Source organism: Drosophila gunungcola (assembly GCF_025200985.1).
Source record: "Drosophila gunungcola strain Sukarami chromosome 3L unlocalized genomic scaffold, Dgunungcola_SK_2 000014F, whole genome shotgun sequence".
NCBI classification, from domain to species: Eukaryota; Metazoa; Arthropoda; class Insecta; order Diptera; family Drosophilidae; genus Drosophila; species Drosophila gunungcola.
This window is the reverse complement of record NW_026453182.1, coordinates 940,426-961,117: the sequence shown is the minus strand read 5'-3', so window position 1 is coordinate 961,117 and position 20,692 is coordinate 940,426. Positions and strand designations below refer to the sequence as shown.

General features: G+C 43.4%; 6 protein-coding genes across 6 annotated transcripts; 4 read left to right on the top strand and 2 right to left on the bottom strand.

The window, feature by feature from the left end:
• The first annotated feature begins 1,074 nt into the window (after positions 1–1,074).
• LOC128260000 (cysteine sulfinic acid decarboxylase) lies at positions 1,075–4,312 on the top strand. The gene is made up of 4 exons (XM_052992676.1): positions 1,075–1,367; positions 2,209–2,396; positions 3,056–4,031; positions 4,087–4,312. The coding sequence occupies exons 1-4, from the start codon at positions 1,188–1,190 to the stop codon at positions 4,273–4,275; spliced, it is 1,533 nt and encodes a 510-aa protein (XP_052848636.1). The 5' UTR covers positions 1,075–1,187; the 3' UTR covers positions 4,276–4,312.
• Positions 4,313–4,581: 269 nt separating this feature from the next.
• On the top strand, positions 4,582–6,140 carry LOC128260010 (DNA/RNA-binding protein KIN17). The gene is made up of 2 exons (XM_052992688.1): positions 4,582–5,639; positions 5,702–6,140. Exons 1-2 carry the CDS (start codon positions 4,668–4,670, stop codon positions 5,897–5,899), a joined length of 1,170 nt encoding a protein of 389 aa, XP_052848648.1. The 5' UTR covers positions 4,582–4,667; the 3' UTR covers positions 5,900–6,140.
• Positions 6,141–6,269: 129 nt separating this feature from the next.
• On the top strand, positions 6,270–7,605 carry LOC128260011 (phospholipase A1 1). The gene is given in 5 exon segments (XM_052992689.1): positions 6,270–6,465; positions 6,526–6,785; positions 6,838–6,973; positions 7,034–7,383; positions 7,385–7,605. Coding segments are annotated over 5 exon segments (1,131 nt in total). The 3' UTR covers positions 7,574–7,605.
• Positions 7,606–8,206: 601 nt separating this feature from the next.
• Positions 8,207–9,942, bottom strand: LOC128259998 (DNA primase large subunit). The gene has a single exon (XM_052992669.1). It carries the CDS (start codon positions 9,884–9,886, stop codon positions 8,285–8,287), a length of 1,602 nt encoding a protein of 533 aa, XP_052848629.1. The 5' UTR covers positions 9,887–9,942; the 3' UTR covers positions 8,207–8,284.
• A 597-nt stretch (positions 9,943–10,539) lies between these two features.
• Positions 10,540–16,449, bottom strand: LOC128259994 (toll-like receptor 13). The gene is given in 7 exon segments (XM_052992663.1): positions 10,540–10,867; positions 10,925–11,052; positions 11,517–12,425; positions 12,427–13,136; positions 13,715–13,936; positions 14,025–14,255; positions 15,424–16,449. Coding segments are annotated over 7 exon segments (2,733 nt in total). The 5' UTR covers positions 15,728–16,449; the 3' UTR covers positions 10,540–10,638.
• Positions 16,450–17,664: 1,215 nt separating this feature from the next.
• LOC128259995 (protein inturned) lies at positions 17,665–20,582 on the top strand. Its single transcript, XM_052992664.1, is given in 3 exon segments — positions 17,665–18,024; positions 18,027–20,336; positions 20,338–20,582. Coding segments are annotated over 3 exon segments (2,631 nt in total). The 5' UTR covers positions 17,665–17,775; the 3' UTR covers positions 20,410–20,582.
• The last annotated feature ends 110 nt before the right edge of the window (positions 20,583–20,692 follow it).

Here is a 20,692-nt window from a genome sequence, read left to right as displayed (position 1 = left end):
GCACAACAATGAAAGTGATTTGAAAGTAAAGGGAAATGTGTGTGTGCATTTTCGGGCACGACGTGTGTTACTTTCTATTTGCAGGCGCGCTTGGAAACAGTTTGTAACGAGATCCCCAACTGATTAGTTGACACATTCACGTGTACTTCTATCCACACATAGACGGTTTTGCAATTGTTTTATTACCCATTTGCATCTAGAAATTCGAATAGATCTAACTGGTACGACGAAACTTGTTTCTGAGCCACACTTAAAACCAAGTTTTGCACTCGTTGCGAAAAAACCTACAGTCGACCTTCTCTAACACAGAAAACGAGTAAATCAACCTCCTATGAAGTTCATTTAGCTAAGTTTCACTGTATGTGACTAAATATGCAAGAAAATACACAGTTGGTGGACCAAGTTTTCTGTGCCATGCAGTCCTAAACAATTAACTTGTTAAATCGATATGGAAATAATTTGGTTATTTGGGTTTGATTGATAAGTCGGCGTTAATAAGGGGCAGTAAATATATCACTAATTAATTTCTAATAACCAATTATAATTGGTCTAACCAAATACTTGACTAAAGACAACCCAACACAAATTTATGAAGTTGAACCTAAATCTAGAAATGCAATCAACAAAGAAAACAAATATAAATTTTATTTAATTTATAAAGTTTGTATTTTTGCGGAAATGAAATTTGTTAATAATCTGTGAGTTAGGTAAAACCAGATTGCAATGATGAGTCAATCTTCTGATCTTAAGGGCGCAATTTCTAGCATATATTTTCCGATCAAACTTTTGAACCATATTTTATTCTGTTCTATTTCTCACTTATCCAAAAAAAATATATAATGTCTGGGGAAACTAAAATGTTATTCTCTGCTTTAATTGACTGCTTCAGACAGCCTTTTTCTCATCAAATATTTTCAACGGTCGATTTAGGGTCCACTCTAAAGCGAACAAGTGCGGTGCTGTATATGTATACATTTACAGCCGCATGCTTTCGTATCTCAATTGTTTTTGAGTGTGAACAAACCCAGACGAGGGTTTACAACTTAATGAGAATTTGATCAAGAGAACGTTAAAACACAATCAGCTGCAGTCAGTCGGGCATTTTCAATTCAATCGTCGGCGAAAGAGGTTGAGAGTTCCCGAGACCCCAAAATAATCGTTTATTACAGAGGCCAATTTGAAGAGATATGGCTGCTCCAGTGGATCAGACAGCGGCTGTTGATCAGATCCGCGATGGCCTCATGGACGACTGGAATATCCTGGAGAACGTCTTCAAACTGATCCACAGGGAGGATACCCTCTGTGTGGATCCCCAGAAATGGGGCAACCAAAAGATAGTGCCCTTTTTGCAGCCAGACGAACTGAAGGTGAGTGAACGTTAAACGATCTGGAGATAACGGACGGACTGATTAATAAAAGAGTTCAATTCGACACATGACCCCTGGCAGCAATTGGAAATTATTTTATTATAGTTGGCCAAACGAGTGGTTTATTTGTTAGTTGAGTTGTAGTATTTGATCAACTCAATATGGTTTGTTAGAAAATTTTAAGGCTGTTGCAGGTATATACCATATCTGGCTTTAGTAGAAATTGAACATAATGTTGTTTAAGTTTGCCAAGCCAAATATTAATTTTTGCAAAAATTATTTTTATTGTTACTAGAAATTAGAAGTTGCATAAATTTTTTTTTTCATTTGAAAACTATGCGTAAAGTTAAAAAAGAAAGTAGAAATTGAACAAAATGTTATTTAAATTTGCCAAGCCAAATATTAATTTTGCAAAAATTATTTTTATTGTTACTAGAATTTAGAAGTTGCATAAATTTTTTTTTTTTTTTTTTACAACTATGCGTAAATTTAAAAAAGAAAGGAAGAACATTACGAATTTCGTTTCGATTATGAAATTGAGTTTGATTTTTCTTAATCTGTTTCGCCTTATAAAATTAAAGCTTTAAATTAAGAGATATGTGATCGATTGCAAATAGAAGTCATTATGTGACTGTATTTACAGCCTACACTTACAGTGGGCAAAAAAAGTTTACGAACATTTTATATGAAATTTCAGTGCGAAGTGTACTTAAACTTCTTGTGCCCACTGTACATAATATCTGTATTATTTAAATAAAAATTGAAATAGCCTAAACTTTTGATAATACTATCATGTTCAGCTCAGTTGTATTACATGATGCTATACAATTGTTTCATTCAGGAACTGATTAATCTGAAAGTCCGGGAGACAGAGGAGTGCACACTCGCTGAAATCGAAGAGCTGTGTCAGCAGGTGATCCATTACTCCGTGAAAACATCGCACGGCCGCTTCCACAATCAGCTCTTCGGGCAGCTCGACCCATTCGGTCTGGCAGGAGCTCTCATCACCGAGGCCATGAACGGAAGCTCGTAAGTCCGCCGCAGCATTACCCCATCCCCATCCCCATCCCCATCCCCATCCCCATACCCCATCCCCATGTGCATGTGCCCATGTCTATAGACTCTATATGACCGACAGCTGATTGCATCTTTCGATCCAATCTACAAGTGGTTGCAGAGTTCATCGAACAGATAATTGTGTTAATGCTGTGGTGTAAATTACAATGCATAATTTTAAAACCCTGAAAACAGTGTTTTTAAAAACCTAATTAAACTTTTAATTACATGTTTTTTTTTTCGTTCATATTTTTTTAGAATTGTGTTTTTGCAACTAGTAGCAAAATTTACTTTTTAGGCACAGGTTTTACACTTATTAATATATGCAGCATGTGAATGTTGATAAGAAATTACAACATTTTTATTGCTTAGCATAAATTAAGTTTTTTTTTGCGATTTAAAATGTAAATTTTAGTTTAAAATCGTTTTTTCTTGCCTTAAAACAATTTTTTTTTTCAAACTAAGATTTTTTTTTCTTGGCAAGGTATATTTATTTAAACTACATGACTGGAAATTGGGATATTAAAATGTTGCTAATAAAATTAGAAATTAAATACGACTTCATTAAAACAAATAACTTAATTTGTGTTATTTAGGTTTATACATATATAAATCAAAATTCCCCTTTGCAGCTACACCTATGAAGTTGCACCCGTGTTCAGCCTGATTGAGACTGAGATAATTTCGCGCATTTGCCAGCTGGCAGGATACAAGGATGGCGATGGCATCTTTGCGCCCGGCGGCTCCACCTCGAACATGTACGGCCTGGTCCTGGCCCGCTACAAGTTCGCTCCCGAGGTGAAGACCGCGGGAATGTTTGGGATGCGACCGCTGGTGCTGTTCACCTCGGACGAATCGCACTACAGCTTCGTGAAGGCGGCCAACTGGCTGGGATTGGGCAGTGATAACTGCGTGTCGGTGAGGACCAACGATCGGGGTCAGATGCAACTGGACGATCTGGAGGCGAAGATCGAGGAGGCGAAGGCACGCGGAGGACAGCCATTCTTTGTCAACTGTACGGCAGGTACCACTGTACTGGGGGCCTTCGATGACATAAACGGTGCAGCGGATGTGGCGGAGCGTCATGGTCTGTGGCTCCATGTGGACGCCTGCTTGGGAGGCGCTTCACTGCTCTCGTCGAGGAACAGATCCCTAATCGCTGGCCTGGAGCGAGCCAACTCCTTCGCCTGGAATCCACACAAGACAGTCGGAGCTCCACTGCAGTGCTCGCTGTTTCTAACCCGGGAAACGGATCGACTCCTGGAGAGATGCAACAGCACCGAGGCGCACTACCTCTTCCAGCAGGACAAGTTCTACGACGTGTCCTACGACACGGGCAACAAGAGTGTCCAGTGCGGCCGGAAGATCGATGCCTTTAAGTTCTGGCTGATGCTGAAGGCCCGTGGGTATGGGAAGTACGGACTCCTGGTCGACCATGCCATCGACATGGCCCGATTGCTGGAGGATAAGCTGCGACAGCGCGGGGATCGCTTTCGGTTGGTGCTTCAGAAGCACGAGTACTCCAATGTCTGCTTTTGGTACATCCCAATGGCAATGAGGGTGACCCCGTTGGAGGAATCGCCTGAGTGGTGGACCCGTCTCTATACTGTAAGTTACTCCAAAATATCTCTTTTAATTGTTTAATTTCTGTTTGTTCCTATAGGTGGCTCCGAAGATCAAGGAGCAGATGGCCCACAGTGGCACTCTGATGGTGGGCTACTCCCCGCTCAAGGCCAAAAATCTGGGCAACTTTCTACGCATGGTCTTCACTTGCTTCCCCATCCTGAAAAACGAAGAGTTGGACTTCATCTTGGATGAGATTGAGAGATTAGGAGAGAAAATTGTCGTTTAATTTAAAAGTCATTAAATTAATCTATTTACAAGGAATTAAATGTACATTTGTATCAAAAACTGAGTTTAAATTGTTATTTACATCTAAATATTGCTTACAGGTTTTAATCGTAAAAAATAGTGTTTTAGGAACTAGTTTCATTTATTTAACAAGTTTTTCATCCGTAATAATAAACTTCGATGAGAAAAACATTTTTAAATTTAATAAAACCGTTATACATTATTTCAGACCGGCTGGTCACACCAACAAAACGAAACATCTCTTAACTACTTTGGTATTTTCTTAACACGCAACTACGGTCACACACAAATTAAGATTTATCAGCTGCAGCCAAAACAATCCGAATTTGTTGCGAAATTATTGAAGATCAAGGCTAATAACAAGGCTTAAAGATGGGTCGCGCCGAGGTGGGTACGCCCAAGTACCTGGCCAACAAGATGAAGTCCAAGGGCCTGCAAAAGCTGCGCTGGTACTGCCAGATGTGCGAAAAGCAGTGTCGCGACGAGAACGGCTTCAAGTGCCACACGATGAGCGAATCCCACCAGCGCCAGTTGCTCCTCTTCGCGGACTCCCCTGGAAAATTCCTGCACAGCTTCAGCAAAGAGTTCTCCGACGGCTACATGGAGCTACTGCGCCGGCGGTTCGGCACCAAGCGGACCAGCGCCAACAAGATATACCAGGAGTACATCGCCCACAAGGAGCACATCCACATGAACGCCACCAGGTGGTTGACCCTCTCCGACTACGTCAAGTGGCTCGGGCGGACGGGTCAGGTGATAGCGGACGAAACGGAGAAGGGCTGGTTCGTCTCGTACATCGATCGCAGTCCGGAGGCCATGGAGCGCCAGGCGAAGGCCGACCGGAAGGAGAAGATGGAGAAGGACGACGAGGAGCGGATGGCCGACTTCATCGAACAGCAAATCAAAAAGGCCAAGGCAAAGGACGGCGAGGAGGATGAGGGCCAGGAGAAGTTCACCGAACTCAAGCGCGAGGAGAACGAACCCTTGAAGCTGGGCATCCGCCTGGAGAAAAAGTTTAATCCTGACACGGTCCTAGGAAAGTCCGCATTAGCCAAACGACCTGCCTCGGAAGTTGATGAAAAGGTCTTCAAGAAGCCCAAATCCATTGCCGGAGACAGCCAAACCCGGTCGGTGCTGGACGAGATCATCAAGCAGGAGGAGGCCAAAAAGGAGCGCGCCAACCGCAAAGACTACTGGCTGCACAAGGACATTGTGGTCAAGTTCATCTCCAAGTCCATGGGCGACAAGTTCTTCAAACAGAAAGCGGTTGTTCAGGAAGTCATAGACAAATATCAAGCTAAAATCAAATTCTTGGACACGGGGGAAAAGCTGAAAGTGGATCAGGTAGGCAACTGGTCAACAATAATCAATATTGTCAATTAATTTGAGAATGTTTTTATTTTTAGGCACACCTGGAGACAGTTATCCCGGCCTTGGATAAACGTGTTATGGTTGTCAATGGCGCCTATCGCGGATCTGAAGCTTTGCTAAGGAAACTAAACGAGCGTAAATATTCGGTCAGCGTGGAGATATTGCATGGTCCGCTGAAAGGACGTATTGTGGAAAATGTTCAGTACGAAGACATATCTAAATTGTCTAGCTAAAGCTTTCTAAATGTAAGATCTATAGATGTACCTATACTAAGCCAATTAATCCTAAGTACTGAGAACTCCGAGGTTTGTGATTATCCAACTTTTCAACAGGAGCGCCGATAACGAACTAAACGATAATCAGAACACTTTTAGTTCGTAACTTAAACTTGGCCGACCTAGCATTTGGGTTGTTTAAACATGACTTGAAATTAAAAACTGGAACAGTATACTCAGTAAATGTATGAATGCAAACAATAATTTTTGGGTTTAATTTGGAAACAATGAAACCGGCAAACAAAGCCCGATTAACGAGCAATAATTCGCATACTTGCAAAACTTAAACTAGTTCCAGCATTCGTGTAGTACAGTGCATGTTCTTGATATGCGGATCCTCTGTCTTATTGTCATCCTCTTACGCTTCGGATCATCTGAAGATACAGCCGAGAATGTGGAAGGCAGGGCAACTGGAAGTTGGTGGGATGCTTTACCCCGACTATTGACTGACATTGTGAACACGAAAGTGAACATTCTCACAGCTGCTCCACTAGAACTGGTTGCCAACGCAATTGATACTGTGTGTAAGAATAACATCTTATAGTTGTTAGAAATATATTTTGAATTTAAAGACTATTTCCTAGGTTCCTCCACACTGTTTATGGGCAGAGTGCCGCCGAAAATCACTCCGGACATACAGAAAATGCATTTTCAGTATATGACTCCATGCCAGAACTATAGTGTGCCTCTACTGGAGGCATCGAAGCTGTGGAAGCACTCGAGGTTTAGCAAGGGACGCAAGGTGGTGATCCTGGCCACTGGATGGACCAACACTGTGAACGAATCCTCAGCCATTTTGATGATCTCCAAGGCATTCATGTGTCGTGGCGATGTGAATTTTGTGGTTCGTTCAGAGAAAACTATTTAAAATTATATTGCTAAGAATTATTTTCCAGATTGTGGATGCCGCTGACTACGTGGACACCTTGTACTCCTGGTCGGCTCTCAATACGGATTTAATTGGCGAACACATTGGTGTGGGATTAACACATCTCATAGAGCTGACTCCCCTGCGAAACATCCACTTGATTGGTAGGTATTATTAGCCAGATAGAAAAATTCCTTGGAAATTTGTAATTCTTTTCCATGTAGGACATTCCCTGGGAGCTCACATCATGGGCACTGCTGGTCGGACATTTAAGCGGCTGACCGGAAAGCTGATCCCCAGGATAACTGGCCTGGATCCGGCCAAACCCTGTTTCAGGCGGGAGAACATCCTGCCGGGTTTGACGCAGGGCGATGCCAAGCTGGTGGACATCATCCACACCAACATTGGCATTTTGGCCAAGCGAGGTCCCCTGGGGGATGTGGATTTCTATCCGGGTGGGGCACATCCCATCCAGCCGGGCTGCCTGACCATCGGCTGCTCCCACACACGAGCGGTGGAGTATTTTGCAGAGAGTGCGTATCCCCAACAGAAGAATAACTTCATGGGCAGAAAGGTGCGCTTCGTGGGACAAGTTAAGAAGGCGGGATTGCTCTGAGGGAATCGTTTCCCCGATGGGCTATCAAATCAATCCCCAAGCTAGGGGCATGTACTATGTAGATGTAAATGGCTGGCCTCCTTACGGTCGCAATGCGCAGAAGTCTATTGACCCTAGCTTACGGACTTGCTATCTTTGCCAGACGTAAAGTTAAAAATCCCGAAAAATAGAAAATTTAGCATTTACCTAAACCTTTACATTGAATAAAGAATATCTCATTATTTTTTTATAAATTAGGATTCGTTTTTTTTCTCAGAGAGTATTTTAATTTTATAGTTGGAACATGCAAGAGATTTCAGACGACTTTGTGGATGACATTGCTAGGGAAACTATTTACATTCGTGTGATTATTATTTTAATTATTGATGCAGACGACAAAATAATACCAGATATGGATCTACGATATTATTTACAAAACACAGATTTAGAATCCTATGTACAATGATTATTTTAAACGTATAAACGTTTTATATGATACGGTTACATTCGATTCAAAAAAAAATAATCATTACCTGATCAAGTGAAGAAAGACTATTAAAAATCGGAAAATAATCCGAGCTTCACTATCGTTGTTTTAAATAATAATTATTTTGCAATAGCTGCAAGGGGATTTACTTTCCTGTTAAGCATTAAACTTTTAAAATTTTTACGACCTAAAGCACTAAAACTAATTTTGAATACTTACCTTATGTCTGCCATGCATAACTTATTTGTTTTCTTCGGTTCAGTTGCCAGTTTTAAATCTCTAATGTATATATTATCTGATATGTTCAAGAGCAGATTGATCAACATCGCACATATATTTTTCTCTTTTTCCGTACTTAAGTATACAACTAAGCTAGTTTAGTTTGCACCACGATTAGTAATCGATTTGCGTTAGATCTAGGTCGTCATCAAAGGCCTCCGATATGGCTTTTTGGCTTTGCATGGCGCGCTCTTGGGTTTCCGCAATGCGCCACAGCTCGTCGTCGTCGTCGCCCATCAGCATGGAGCGATCGCCGCAGCCCTTGATGTCCGGCCGAGCTCTGGCCTTCGGCGCAGCGGATCCTGTGGTGCGCTTCTGCCGGTTGCCCATCGTTATCTGGCTCTCCTCGAAGTAGCTGTTCGGGTGGTTGATGGTCGGCTCCGCGGTGGCGTTGTGGGTGATCTGGAAGTACTTGCCGCAGCCGATCTGGTAGTGGCCGCGGGACACGAAGAACATCACCTCCTCGATGGCGCTGGCGGAGAGGCCATAGGAGGAGAGTTTGGTCTTCAGCGATCCCGGGTCCATGTACCTGTAGGGACAGCCATGGCAATCGCCCGGCGTGGCCATCTCCTTGATGATCTTCGCGCAGGAGTAGGGCGTGTAGTTCACCATGGAGCCCTTCTTGCCGTAGTTGTGGTAGATGTTGTACTCGTAGCTGCGCGCAAACTTGTCCGCGTCCATTTTCTTGGTGAACTCCTCGCGCCAGAAGCGCAGCGAATCCTCCAGCGTCACGCCAATCCCTTTGAGGAACAGGCCGTACTGCATCCGGCCGCCGTGCTTTATGTGATGCTGGGCGCGCAGGTGCTCGTGGCACATGCGCATGCACAGCGGCATGGAGGTCTTGGAGAGCTGGTCGAGGGACTCAATGGGCACCGCTGCGTCCCGGCACACGGTGTAGTCCTTGCCGGTGTACGAGTTGTGCAGGGCCTTCAGCATGCGGGAGATGCGCTCGTCGCCCTCCACCTCCTCCACCAGTCCCTTGGCGGCCAGCAGCCCCCGCTCGATCTCGTCCTGCTGCCGCGTGCCCACAATGGACACCAGATCGTGGGTGTTCACATAGGCGAAGCCCGCCTTCAAGTAGCAGCGGCGACTTCGCACCAGGTCCATTACCTGGGTGAACGGCACCTTGTAGAAGTCCAGCAGCTCGATCTTGGCCACACTCTGGCCCACCGTACTCTCGTACAGGCCATCCTTGACCTCGTCCTTCTGGGCCTCGGTTAGCGGCTGCACCTCAAATTTGTTGGCCTCCAGGAACTGCTTCACCTCCGTGCTGCTGAGGGCGGCGAATTTGTACCGGAAGAGCTCCATTTCGCGGGCCACGAACCAACGAATGAGGTCCTCCGAGCGGCAGTAGGCCAGCCGCAGGATGAAGTGCGAGATGTAGTCCCGCCGGCGGGCCTGCATGTCCGCCTCATGCTTGGTGCCTCCGCCGGCAGAGCAGAGCCGCAGGTAGCTGCGCAATCCCTCGCGAGTCAGTTCCGCATTCACGTACTCCTTCCACTCGTCGGAGAGCAGGCGCAGGTTCCGGGTGCTTGCACGATCCAGGACACGGAGCAGACGCAGGCGCTCCAGGGCCAACTCCTCGAACTCCTCGATGTGCACGTCGTCCGTCGGCGGATAGTGGTACATCATCACGTTCTGCGGATACTTGCTCTCCAGGCTGACCACCTCAGCCTTGACCTCAAGGCGCGGGCGTTTCTTCAGACGGAATTCCATGGTTTTGTGCGAGCGTAAATTACAAATTGTTTAATGCCGTGTTTTTGTTTTGGCGCGTAAATACCGATAGGCAAGATCAGCTGTTGATATTGTTATCGATAGGACTATGTATCTTAATCGATAGTTGCGGTGTTGCACAAGGTCAACAAATTTGAAATATTTTTAAACTTATTTTTAAATTGAACATTATTAATTCAGGTATTGTCAAAATATTTTAATGCAAAAAAAGATTTCAAGACTTTTTTGCCTTTTTTTTGTCTTTATTATGTAAATATCTGTATAGCTATTGTTTAAAGCACTTTTTGGCGGTCTGTTTTCAATAAGTCCATTAAAATTAATCCTTAAAATCGGAACTCCCCATATTGGTTTTATTTGAAATAAGCGTGTAAACGGACATGTAAAATATTTTTCCACGCTATATAAAGAGTAGTTAGAAAACAATTGAATTTAAAGTGCCACTGGGATCCAATAAATGTTAAATGCCAAACTAATATTTTGGATTTCAGCAATTTAAATAAATTTTTAAATATGTCCAACTAAGTTATAAAAAAACATAATTTTATTGGTGCTCTTAGGAATATATTTATATTATATGATGTACTATACTAATTTATTTTTAATGTTATTTTTATGTGTGAAAATTTTTCTTCAATTGGGTTAAAATCTAAGAAATATACGTATGTTTATTTTCCAGGTACTTGCAAAACTGACTAGAACTCTTTAAACAATATAAAGGTATGCTTATAATTTATTTAAGCCTTGACCTCTTTGGAGCTAATGCCTATGGCATCAAGTGTTCGTCTCAAGCGTTTCCAAAATAGTTTTCGCTCTTCCGATTTGGGTCCCGAATCGCCCTTGCCAGCCGGCCACTTAATATAGGTTTTCACATCCATCAGGTATTGCAGCGTTTTGGGACGCTTTCGTCGGGGAATGTCTTCTAGAAAAACTAGGATCAAATGCTCCTTGCTAACCTCAAATATACTGCAAGGGAAATATGTCAGTGTTTTTAAGATTTGAAACTATAAAGTTGCCTCTTACCGATGCTGTGCCAAATACATTTCAAATTGACACCAGTGGCTTAGCAGGAACTTAGAGGATATGATCAGCATAAGGGAGTACGAACGGTCCATGCAGGAAATAATGTTATCCAGGATAGTTACTCCGATCTGGAATGGAAACAGGATGAATTACAATGATCAACTTTATCATATTGTTTTATTAACAATACGGTTTTCATTTAAATTCAATACAATTTGCAATGAAAGTTTTTGACATTATCACGTTAATGTTGGAGTATGATCCATTTTCACTTTTAAATAGGTTTATATAACCCCTAAATGGAAAGAAAGTAGCGTGGATGTTGTAAATGTATATATTATTAATAATAATTAAAATGTTAAGGAACTTTTAACATATAAATAAATCAAAAAAGTATAGGGGTTATTATTAAGTATTGAATTGATTTTCAAGATACGCTAATTAAAACTTAAATTTCGGTTTAACCAATTTGTAAATTGGGATAATATTAGCTAAACTTAAAACTGAATCATAATCCCATATTAACGTGTTAAGAAACTATCAGAGTACATTTAACATCAAAATAAAGTTCTAGTGTATTCATTGAGCACACCTGAAAATCTCGTTCATGCAGACAAATGGATATATCCCTAGTTTCCTCCACGTTCGGCAACAGTTCGTTTAGCACCCAGGGGCGATCATTTTGGCAGTAGCTGATGAAGATATCGTAGACGGCGCTGGGATCTCTCTGTGATATCTGGCTAAAGCTATCCACCGCCTCTTTCGAGGCACTGGACAGCAAGGCAGCGGACTTCAAGGATGAGTAATAGTAGTGGATGTGCCAGCGTTTCAAGTAGACAATGAACCCCAGGATGCAGACTCCAACGATACTGCCCAGCACTGCGATCACCGTGTTCGTAACGCGGTGGAGTTCCTCCGCTAGATCACTCATCGCTCGGACCTGGCAGTTCAGCTCATCCACCTGGAGTTGATCGGTGTTGTTGAAGCAGTAGTACTGACTGGCCTCGTAGTCGAGTAACTGGAATTTCAGGCTGAGATCGCTGCCCAGTTCCTCCATATGATATGGCGTGGCTGAGGAGCACTTGGAGATCTTGTGATCCTCGGAAAAGATGCGCACCTTGATGATATGATTGACTCGATTGAAGTCCTTTACGTTGGTGTAACTCCTCTTCAACCAGGGAAGGTAGCGACTTTGCCAGAGTCCGCGATCAATATGTAGTGATTCCGCCGCCATGAGTAGATCATCGGCCACCTCTTTCTGGCTGTAGTTCAGCAGGTTGTAGGAGCAATCCGCATCCTTATTATTAGTGGCTGCCAACTCCACCACCGCTCTCAGACCACAGTCGCATATGAAGTCATTTTCCCCCAGACTGAGGTAATCCAACCGCTCAAAGTCCCTTAGCATCTCGTTGGACAGCATGTTGATGGTGTTACTCCTCAGGTTTAACACTTTCAAGGCGGAGTTATTGAAGAAAGCACTGCGGTACCAGTTGCCCACATGGATTCGAGCTCAAGTCCAGGATCTCCAGCGACTCCAAGGACTGAAACATGTGCGGAGTGAGGGCATTGATGTTATTGCCCGCTAGACCCAACACCTGCAGATTCTTCAACGACTTGGCCCACTCCAGATCCTTTAGGTTTGATTGCTCGAAATACAAATACTTCAGCGTATCGGCTATCCCGTCGAAGGCATCGTCAATAACGTTGTACGACAGATAGGGATTCCCCGACAAGTCCAGACCCTCGAGAACCGTGTTCTTGAAGATCGTACTGCTGACCATCGGAATGGAGGTGTAGCACAGACTTAGGTACCTCAGCTTAGCCCCCAGATGGGCAAATGCCACCGCACTGTTCCGCGTCATCTTCGAGTGGGACAAGTCCAGGTAGACCAACTCCGGCAGCAGTTTGAACACATACTGCTGGATCTTCAGGCCGTAGATCAGACTCAAAGCCATTTCCAAGGTGGGCAGCTGCAGTTGGTAGCTGTAGGTCAGGAAGTTGGTGAAGGACAGGTCCAAGTACTGCAGTCCCTGGATGTAGTAGAACGTGTCGTGGTATATGGTCATTATCTTGTTGTCCGACATGAAGAGTCTACGCAGGCTGGTGACGTTCCGGAAAGTGTCCTTGCTCACATACTCGATGCTGCAGTTGCTAATGTCCAGCTCCACAAGTCGGGGAAGTTTCGGGAAACTCGCCCAGGCTATAAATTGCGCTGGGAGAAAGATAGTGAATATGCAAACAGAAAATTAATAAACTTTAAAATAGTGCTAAGAAGGAAAATTGTCCCTAATTAAAAAAAATGTTCCTTTCCTTGGACTTAAGCTACCCACTCGAGTAAAAAGTATGCTACAAAAAATTAGTTTTGCTTCGGTGACACAAAAATATGGTATACTAAAAATAAATATAAGACTCTTGTATATTTATTATTAAAATTAAATATTAAACCATTATATTAAATACAATGCTTTATAAATAGCATTATTTATTATAAAATATTTGTATCTATGTGGTAAATATCAGATTTAAAATAGTTCCGTTTTGATTAAGCGTATTTTTTTTAAGTTAAATAAGGTGTACATTTCTAATTTTTCAAATGTGACAATTAATTCCAAAAACAGTCACATAAAAAACGCTCATAACTAAAAACTGCAATACATAAAATCAAAGAAAAAAATACCATTATTTTTTGTTACCAATCTTGTTAAGCGATGTTTAATTCAATGGTTAATATGTATGTTTTGAACAGATAATGAGTTTTAGTGTGTAATTGTGTTTTAGGTGTGGTCTTACGTTTGTTTCCAAGCTGTTCAAAGCGCTTTAGCAATAACCGAACGTACTCCTCATAGTTTATGCCCATTAGGGCTGTGTGTGTTGTGTCGGTGTTGTTTTGAAAGTACAGATAACACTCTCGATCGTAAAGATCGGTGGCATTGTAAGCGAGTAGTGTTTCGCACCTGTGTTGTGTAGTGTTACTCACGTCCGAGCGGGTCTCGTTTAAGAACCGCTCAAAGGCTGAAATGGCGATGGATAACTGGCCATCAGAATGTGGTTGCCAGGACTTCGACAAAGGACATGTGAGCAGCAATCCCACTTCACCTACCTTCGGCATCTGGGATGAGGTCGGAGAAATTGTTCCCCCGCAGCGATAGAAACTTCAAGGAGTCCCTCATGGAGTCAAGGGTGTTAAATGGAGCAGCACTCAACGTGTTGAAGGCAGCCGAAAAGACTTCTATCCTCCATCTGATGAACCTCCTCTCTAATTTCGTCCGGCGCAACAATTCAGAGTCTTCCTTCAGGTTACCATGCGATAGATCCAAATACATTTTGTATGCTTTAAATACGAAATTGTAATGTAGTAATGGCTATTAATTATATTCAGAATTATTAACAGGTTGTGGCAAATATGTAGTTCAATATTCTATTGGAACACTAACCAGCAAGGCAAGATAGATTCAAATATACCTCTATAAAGTCGTTGTAAAATTTAATAATTCTTATAAATTATTTAAACTTAATCAAAATTAAATTAATTTAAGTTAGAAGCTTGCAACGCGTTGAAGGAGACATTTCCGAAGCTATAAAGTATATATATTCTTGAATTAGCATCACAAATAAAGACGATCTAGCGGTGTCGTTCCGTTTCCACGAAAACTAGTCTTATACCCAACACAGGTTAGCAAATTTGCGGCTAGCTTTTATCTACCTAGGTAATGATTTTTATTTATCTTAAGTATGTTCAATGTGATTTGTTTAGGTACTGAAATATTTTTATTTATTTTTGTTATTAAATTGGCTTGATACCACTTTATGTAATTTGTATTATTTTCGCGAATAAAATACATAGTTTCACTGAAACTTGATAATAAGTTAATTCCACCGCATACACATGTTAAAATGATCGGACGACTATGTTTCAATTTAAATTTATAAGAATGTACTGCTAGATAAAGTAATAACGACAACGATACCAAATTTAATACCAAATTTGACAAAAATCAAAACAATAGGCTTTTATAGATTGTTTCATTTTACTTTGCATCCTTTTACTTATAATAATACTTTTATTTTTTTTATCTAAATATAGAGTTATAATATTGTTTTGTTTAAATCAAAGTGTAAAAAAATGACAAAAAATTTAAATCTTAAATTTTAGTTTATTTTGAAGAACAATTTTACATTAAAACATTTTAATGTTTAATTTCAATATACCGTTTTTTCACCGTTTTCCTCACAGAATTACCGAGTATAAACATTCAGAAAGTCTATTTGCGCTAGTAAATAGCTTGATTAAATCCCTCTTTTAATTCATTTGTTGTACAAAGCTTTTACCGATAACAAGTACAATGATACTTAACAATTCTAGTGGCTTAACTTAACACAAAAAAGCTTTTATCAGCAGTCGATTTGATTTGCCGGAAGCGTGAAAATATACGACTTTGATTGCTGTTAACAAGGGTCAATCAAATTTTGACAGTTAACCGATTTTTTATGGGGCTTACCGAATTTTTGAGTTCCCTCCTTGAGGGTACCATTTGGATAGAGCCACCATATCACTTCGTCCTTGATCATATCCAAAAGGCATCTGTTGCCGTCATCCGATTCGTACTTCATGATGAGGGACTTGATATCAGTTTTCTCCTTGCTGGCTTCATCGGATTCCTCACTTGTTGTCGTTGTCGTTGAGTCTGGATCTGTGATTATGCCCTCGAGTGTGGAGAACTCAGAGGAGATTGCTTTGAAATTTCCCAGCAAGAGAAACACTATTAAAGTCACATCCAATATGTATTTTGGAAACATTTTCATTGAATTACGCACTTATTTCGCTAGCAAGAAGTGGTTGTAAATTGAGTGGACACTTGTTTGATTGCACAATCGTGCAGATTATAGCGTTTTACTAAATCACTAAGTCACTGGTATAATTTTCAATATTTTTAGCCTGACACGACTGTTATAATCTCTGGTTATTCCGAAATTGTAGCCACATTGTGACGGTTTAACACGGTGAGTTTTTGGCGGAAATTATTTGATTGCGATTAAACGAAGCACACGCTTTAGGTTCCCGAAAAAGACTGACAAGCATATTAGCCTGGCTATTGGTCAGCGAAAATAATTGGTAGCAGCGATACATATTGATACATTGTGCGGCTAATTCTGCCATGATAGGGCTTATCAATTTTGGCAATATCTTCGCTTGAATGGCCCGGCACTATCAGTGTATCGCGTATCACGTATCGCGTATCGCTATTTCGGTGGCAGTATGCTCCCCGGCTCACGCCCACGCACTGACTCTCTATCGGATAATTATCTGGTCGTCGGGAAATGGTGATTAGTGGCGTACTTTAATGGGATCGATGCTTTGGATCAACCGCAAACGATATGGCTCGTTTTCCAGCAAGCAAATAAACTAAACCGAAACACCTTTTTTTATACTGCTCAAGCACTTGGGAATGTTTGCAGATAGAAAAGCCTTGATTTACTGCGTTCACAGTCGGGAGCGATAAGAAACCGTTTGGTGAATCTTAGATTATCATTTGATCGGCGATAGTGAAAGCTTACCACTAAAACAACTTGCTGCTCAAATGGCCAATTAATATTTTCGCCTCCCTTTCAGCAATATTATATAGGTTATTGCCCGTACAAATATTGATTAATAAATTGATAGGTTTGGGAGATAGAGCTCCTGTGGCAGTGATCTGTAACCATTTATTAGTGTTGGAACAAATTGTTATGAGTTTGCCGTTGAGGAATCATTAGATTTGGCTTATCTTTCACTGATAAACAAATCCTTTTAATGACTTGTCAAAGTGCGAGTTGTTTAAAGTGCATATTCGGAAGTCTTTAATCTTATTGTTTTTCTAGTCATAGTTAGTTTTATTATTAGAGCATTGTTATCGCTATTCTGTTTATATTTTTATTAAGATTATTTGCTAGCAGTAAAAAAAACACAAATAAAATGCACTAATAATGGAATAAGCTGTTTCTCAATTCTTAACACTTTAATTTTATTAATATATAATTATCATATTTTGCAATACATTTAAAAGCAAATTTAAAAACAGATTTTAAAAAATTAGTGTTTTATTAATTTTATAATTATTAATACCTCAAAGAATATGATAAATAATATATTTTGGGAAATTAAAGTTTTTGTAGCACAAATAATATTTTTACTTTATTCTTACAGAACATAACAAAAATTAAGTTATTTTGTAAGAATAATTGGCTGTCAAATTATTTGTCAGCATAAAAAATACATATAAAATATCAAGAATTTCGAAATGTTTCTTACTTTCTTTGTTGGCGAATTTTAAATGTTTTGCCAAGATCAAAGGTGTGTGTGGTAAGAAATAAAAAAAATAAGTTTGTTATTGTTTTTCTATATATTTCTGATGCACTTCCGAAACCATCTTCAGGGCAACATAAAAAATACATAAAGTAACATTAATTTTTCTTATAAATTTTCAATTTGTTTTTTAAATGAAAGATGTTTCTTTTTGTAAGTGATTATTGGTTATGCATAGGTTATGTTAAGAAGTACTACAATGGTGAAAAAGGATGATTTTTTATTAGCACAAAAGGCGTGGTGAGTTTTGAGTTTCCCCTAGCAATAAGAACGTGTTGGAAAAGAGAGTGAATTGTTTCCCGCTGGAATTTGAGTGGAGTGGGGACTTGCCACCTATCCAGTTAGCTCAATTGGAAACAGGTTTTGAGTGCCGAGATCGGATCTCAACTGAGTTCAGTCGACATCCAGAGCTCAACTGAGGCGGTGTCTCGCGGCGGAAGAAACTAGAGTTCATAGGCGATTTGTGTCCGTAGTTAGGTGAACCATTTATACGCATCCGCGGTGCACAATGCGCAAATCGGCGGGCAGCCTGGCCTCCGAGGCCTTCTCCAGCTCCAACTCCTCGCTAAGCAACTCGTACAGCGACGGCAGCGACCTGGCCAACTGGGAGGAGTACGTGGCCGCCGACGGCAGTCTCTTCTACATGGAGTATGTGAGAAACGAGAAGTCTGCTGGAGCAGCGGAGCGGCGGGTGGAGTTCATGCGCCGATCGCTGCGCCTGGGAAAGAAGTCGTCGCGTCGCAGTGGCAATCAGAGTCAGAGTCAGATCAGAGTCAGAGTCACAACCAAAACCAGTCCCACGGCCAGAGCCAGTTGGATTCGCAGACGGAGCCGCAAGAGTTCCGATTCTCACAGTTCAAGACGGCTGCCCCCGATCCCAAGAAACTGGAGCTGGTCATAACGGCCGCCGATCGCTTCCGCTTCGGACGACGCTCCACGGCGGTGGAGTCGATCCTGGGCTTCCGGGTGCTGCCCTTTGCGGACCAGCCGGAATGCCTGATGGTCGATGGCTTTGTGCACGATCTGAGTGCCCTGCAGCATGGCATCAAGCGGGGGGATTGGTTCAGGTCCCTCAATGGCATCGAGTTGTATGCCAGCAATGTGGACGAGTTGCTGCAGCAGTTCGTGGAGCCCACCCAGGTGTGTCTGGGCTTTCAGTCCTGCGGATCGGCCAGTGCCGCCACCGCCACGGATGCCGCCTACAAGGAGAACCAGCCGGAGGAGCAGGTCTGCAAGGTGGAGAGCTTTGCCATGTTCACGGACAGGTTCGAGCAAATGTTAATGGTCGAGGGCCATTCGGGGAGTTCTGGCCAAAGCCCGCCGGACATAGCCCTGCCCTTTGCCATGCTGCTCCTGCCACCGGAGTGCTACCAGCACGAGCAGCAACAGGACTCGCTGTACTACTACCCGGAAACGCCGGACAACTTCCTGTTCAAGGCCCGCGGCAGCTTCCTCACCCTGCACGCCGTGCTCAGTGAGCTGCACACCCAGCCGCTGAGCTCGCGACTGCTGGTGGAGCAGGTGCAGTACCAGGTCAACTACCGTCGGCTCAACGGCTTCCTGGTGCTGTTCGCCTACGCCGGAGCACTGTGCAGTGCGGCGGAGTGCAGTCTGCGGTCGGACGAGCTAATAGGCTACATACGCTTCTCGCTGCCTGGCCTGGTCCTGGAATCCTTCAACGAGGTGCAGGGCGGACCGGAAGCGAACGGCGGATCGGCGCTCAAGCTGTTCTTGCGGCACTTTTGTGACATCCAGCGGACCCGCCTGCTGGCCAGGTGTCGAGGGGCCATCCGGTTCGAGGAGCTGCTGGGTCAGTCGCGAAGCCTGCCGCTGCCCAAGGAGGCCCAGCTGCGCATCTTCGATGCCCTGAGCGAAATGGAGGCCATGGACTATCGCAACTGGAACGACGAGCCACTGACCACCCACCGCGAGTTCTTCATCTACGGCAGTGCCCTGTACTACGACGGCTTCCTGGTGGCCAGCCTGCTGCCGCCGGAGGTGAGGGTCAGTGTGGAGGGTTTCCTGCGCTGTCGGGGCATCTTCGAGCTGCTGGGCGCTGCTCCGGGGATCCGAGTGCGCGAGATGTATGTGTGGGAGGAGATTGTCCTGCCCAGCGCCACCGGTCGCTACTTCCTCACCATCTGCACACGCAATCACCTCAGCCTGGCCGTCATCCTGAAGATCTTCGATGCGCCGGACATGGCGCCGGATGCGGTGGTGGGTCCGTCGCTCTTCTACATCGAGGAGATCCAGGAGACGCTGGACCACCTGGTGCAGTGCGGCATCGAGTCGCTGGCCATGTTCTGGTCCGTGTCCAACAAGAGGCCCGAGGTGCTGGAGGCGACGGCGGCGGCGGAAGGCAGGGATCAGGAGAAGGAACCCAACAGCCGGCTGGAGTCGTTCCTCAAGCAGAAGCTAACCGTGCTCAGTCCCTCGGTGGAGGAGGAGGCCCAACTCTGCTCGTCCCTGGGCGGATCCTCCATACACAGTTTGACTCCCAGCGAGGACGACTCGTCGCGCCGAAGACTGACGCCCATCCATGGCGCTGGCGAGGATTCGGACAGCGGCTCCGACTGGGAGAACTTTGCCGTGCAGCATCCACTGCACTACGGACTGAATCTGGGGGGCGAGAACCACAATCAGAGCCAGATGACGGAGTCCATGTGGAAGGAGATCAACAACGTGGTGCCGGTGAAGATCTCTGCCGGCTGGAAGAACTGCGTGCTGCACTACGTCTACATCGACATAGCCAATGGGTCGCTGTTTGCTCCGTTCACCGACACTTCCGAGAGCTCCTCCCTCCTCTCGGAGATCCGCCAGGCCTGCCACATAATCCACGCCGTGCTGGAGAAATCAAAGCACTATCGCCGCCAGCTCACGGAATCCTCGAGGGCACCGACCAGCTCCAATGGCCACAGCAGCCATGCAGTGTCGCTGGTCAAGGAGCACGGCCTGACCCTGGAGGCCAGTGCCCAGCCTAAGTTGGAGGGTCAAGTCCCATCCCCGAGGAGCAGTCGCTTCGTGGTGGTCGGTCGCCTGTTCCAGTCACCAGCCAAGGAAGTCTACGTGCTGCCACCGCTCCGATGTTCCCCAAAACATTGTGGAAATGGCCTTCCGATTGTCCTTTTTCTCCATGGGATAAGGGTTTAATTTCAATTTGGTTGGAATGCAAAATATTTATTTATTTTAGTTCCTTAAGAAATACCAACGTATTTAAAATTGAACGACCCCTATAAAATAAATCCTTAATTAGACTGCAGCTTTATTTAATACAATTCAAAGAAAGTAGCGGACAAATTTTAAACTAGGCATTCATTTATTCATATTTGTCTTCATTCAGAAAATAAAAAAAAATTGTTTTTTAGTGACTTATTATAGCAAAAGCTTTAGAAAATTGGATTGATCTACTTTATTATATTTTAAAC

What these genes read in the sequence shown, in the direction of transcription:
- LOC128260000 (XM_052992676.1), top strand. Translation starts at nt 1,188, where the DNA reads ATGGCTGCTCCAGTGGATCAGACAGCGGCTGTTGATCAGATCCGCGAT. An exon ending in GAGGCCATGAACGGAAGCTC is followed by an intron (nt 2,397 to 3,055) that starts GTAAGTCCGCCG and finishes TCCCCTTTGCAG; the next exon opens with CTACACCTATGAAGTTGCAC. An exon ending in GGTGGACCCGTCTCTATACT is followed by an intron (nt 4,032 to 4,086) that starts GTAAGTTACTCC and finishes TTGTTCCTATAG; the next exon opens with GTGGCTCCGAAGATCAAGGA.
- LOC128259998 (XM_052992669.1), bottom strand. Translation starts at nt 9,886, where the DNA reads ATGGAATTCCGTCTGAAGAAACGCCCGCGCCTTGAGGTCAAGGCTGAG.
- LOC128260010 (XM_052992688.1), top strand. Translation starts at nt 4,668, where the DNA reads ATGGGTCGCGCCGAGGTGGGTACGCCCAAGTACCTGGCCAACAAGATG. An exon ending in AAAAGCTGAAAGTGGATCAG is followed by an intron (nt 5,640 to 5,701) that starts GTAGGCAACTGG and finishes TTTTATTTTTAG; the next exon opens with GCACACCTGGAGACAGTTAT.